The sequence below is a fragment of the Fukomys damarensis genome, unplaced genomic scaffold, assembly GCF_012274545.1.
Source record: "Fukomys damarensis isolate Sample0158 unplaced genomic scaffold, DMR_v1.0_HiC HiC_scaffold_13, whole genome shotgun sequence".
Lineage (NCBI taxonomy): Eukaryota > Metazoa > Chordata > Mammalia > Rodentia > Bathyergidae > Fukomys > Fukomys damarensis.
Genome location: NW_022900925.1, coordinates 34727528 through 34728484, shown reverse-complemented (window position 1 = coordinate 34728484; position 957 = coordinate 34727528). Strand labels below are relative to the sequence as shown.

General features: G+C 65.8%; 2 protein-coding genes across 2 annotated transcripts in view; both read right to left on the bottom strand.

Annotated features, from left to right (window-relative positions):
* The window catches only part of Hoxb3 (homeobox B3), a gene marked incomplete at its 3' end in the record, with an annotated part of 51987 nt that overhangs the window by 43473 nt on the left and 7557 nt on the right, over positions 1 to 957 (bottom strand).
* Hoxb6 (homeobox B6) overlaps positions 7 to 957 on the bottom strand; it is a gene marked incomplete at its 5' end in the record, with an annotated part of 1695 nt that continues 744 nt past the window's right edge. The window contains one exon of the mRNA XM_010620311.1: positions 7 to 361. Coding sequence (XP_010618613.1) covers positions 102 to 361 — 260 coding nt within the window. The remainder of the gene's footprint in view (positions 362 to 957) is intronic.

Sequence of the window (957 nt, the reverse complement as noted above, 5' to 3'; positions counted from 1 at the left end):
GGGCTCCCCTGCCGCCGCCCGCAGAGCCTTCCCGGCCTCTCCGACGCCCTGGGGTCCGCGCGGGCCTCTCCCTTCGCGTCCCCCCTCCCTTTCCAGCACCTTCACTCGGCCGGTTTCTCTTCCTCCTCCTCCGCACTGAGCTGCGACGCGCTGAGCAGTTTGCTTTCCTTTTTCCACTTCATGCGCCGGTTCTGGAACCAGATCTTGATCTGGCGCTCGGTCAGGCACAGGGCGTGCGCGATCTCGATGCGCCTCCGCCGGGTCAGGTAGCGGTTGTAGTGAAACTCCTTCTCCAGCTCCAGCGTCTGGTAGCGCGTGTAGGTCTGGCGGCCTCGGCGGCCGCTAGGCCCGAAGGAGGAACCTGTTACGCAGAGCAGAGCGGAGGCGCTGAGGCCTGGTGGTCACCAGGCCCAGGGCCCCCTCCCCCCTGGACCCCCAAACTCGCACTCCAGCCCGTCCCGGGTGCCCTCAGGCTCCCGCTCCCTGCCCCCTTCCCACTCTGCAGCGCCCCCTCTGAGTCCCTCCCGGATTCCTGGGCCTGTGGGGGGAGGGGAGGCGCGCTTTGAACTCCCACCTGCGCCTAGGGGGAGGGGCCGGCCAGGTGTGTCGCTTCCTAGCCGTGGCTTTTTTTTGCCCTTCCTTGCCATCCATCTGCCCCCCCCAACCACACAGTGATACATTCTGGCCTCTAATCCGTAATGACGCGGATCGATCTCTAGTCCGCATTAACAGCTCCTCACTTTCGTGTCCCGCTAATGGACATCAATTGGGATTTAAAGCCGACAAATAATCCGACCTGAGACCCAGGCGCCTGTTTGGCCCTCTCTCCCGCTCCGCCTGTCCCCGCTCCTTCGCCCTCGTGGTCTCCCTCCTTCCTCTGACTCCCACCCCCTTCCTGGTGTCCGGCCCCCAGCCCCCACCCCGGGGGAAACGCGGTCCGGGACGGACTCGCTCTCC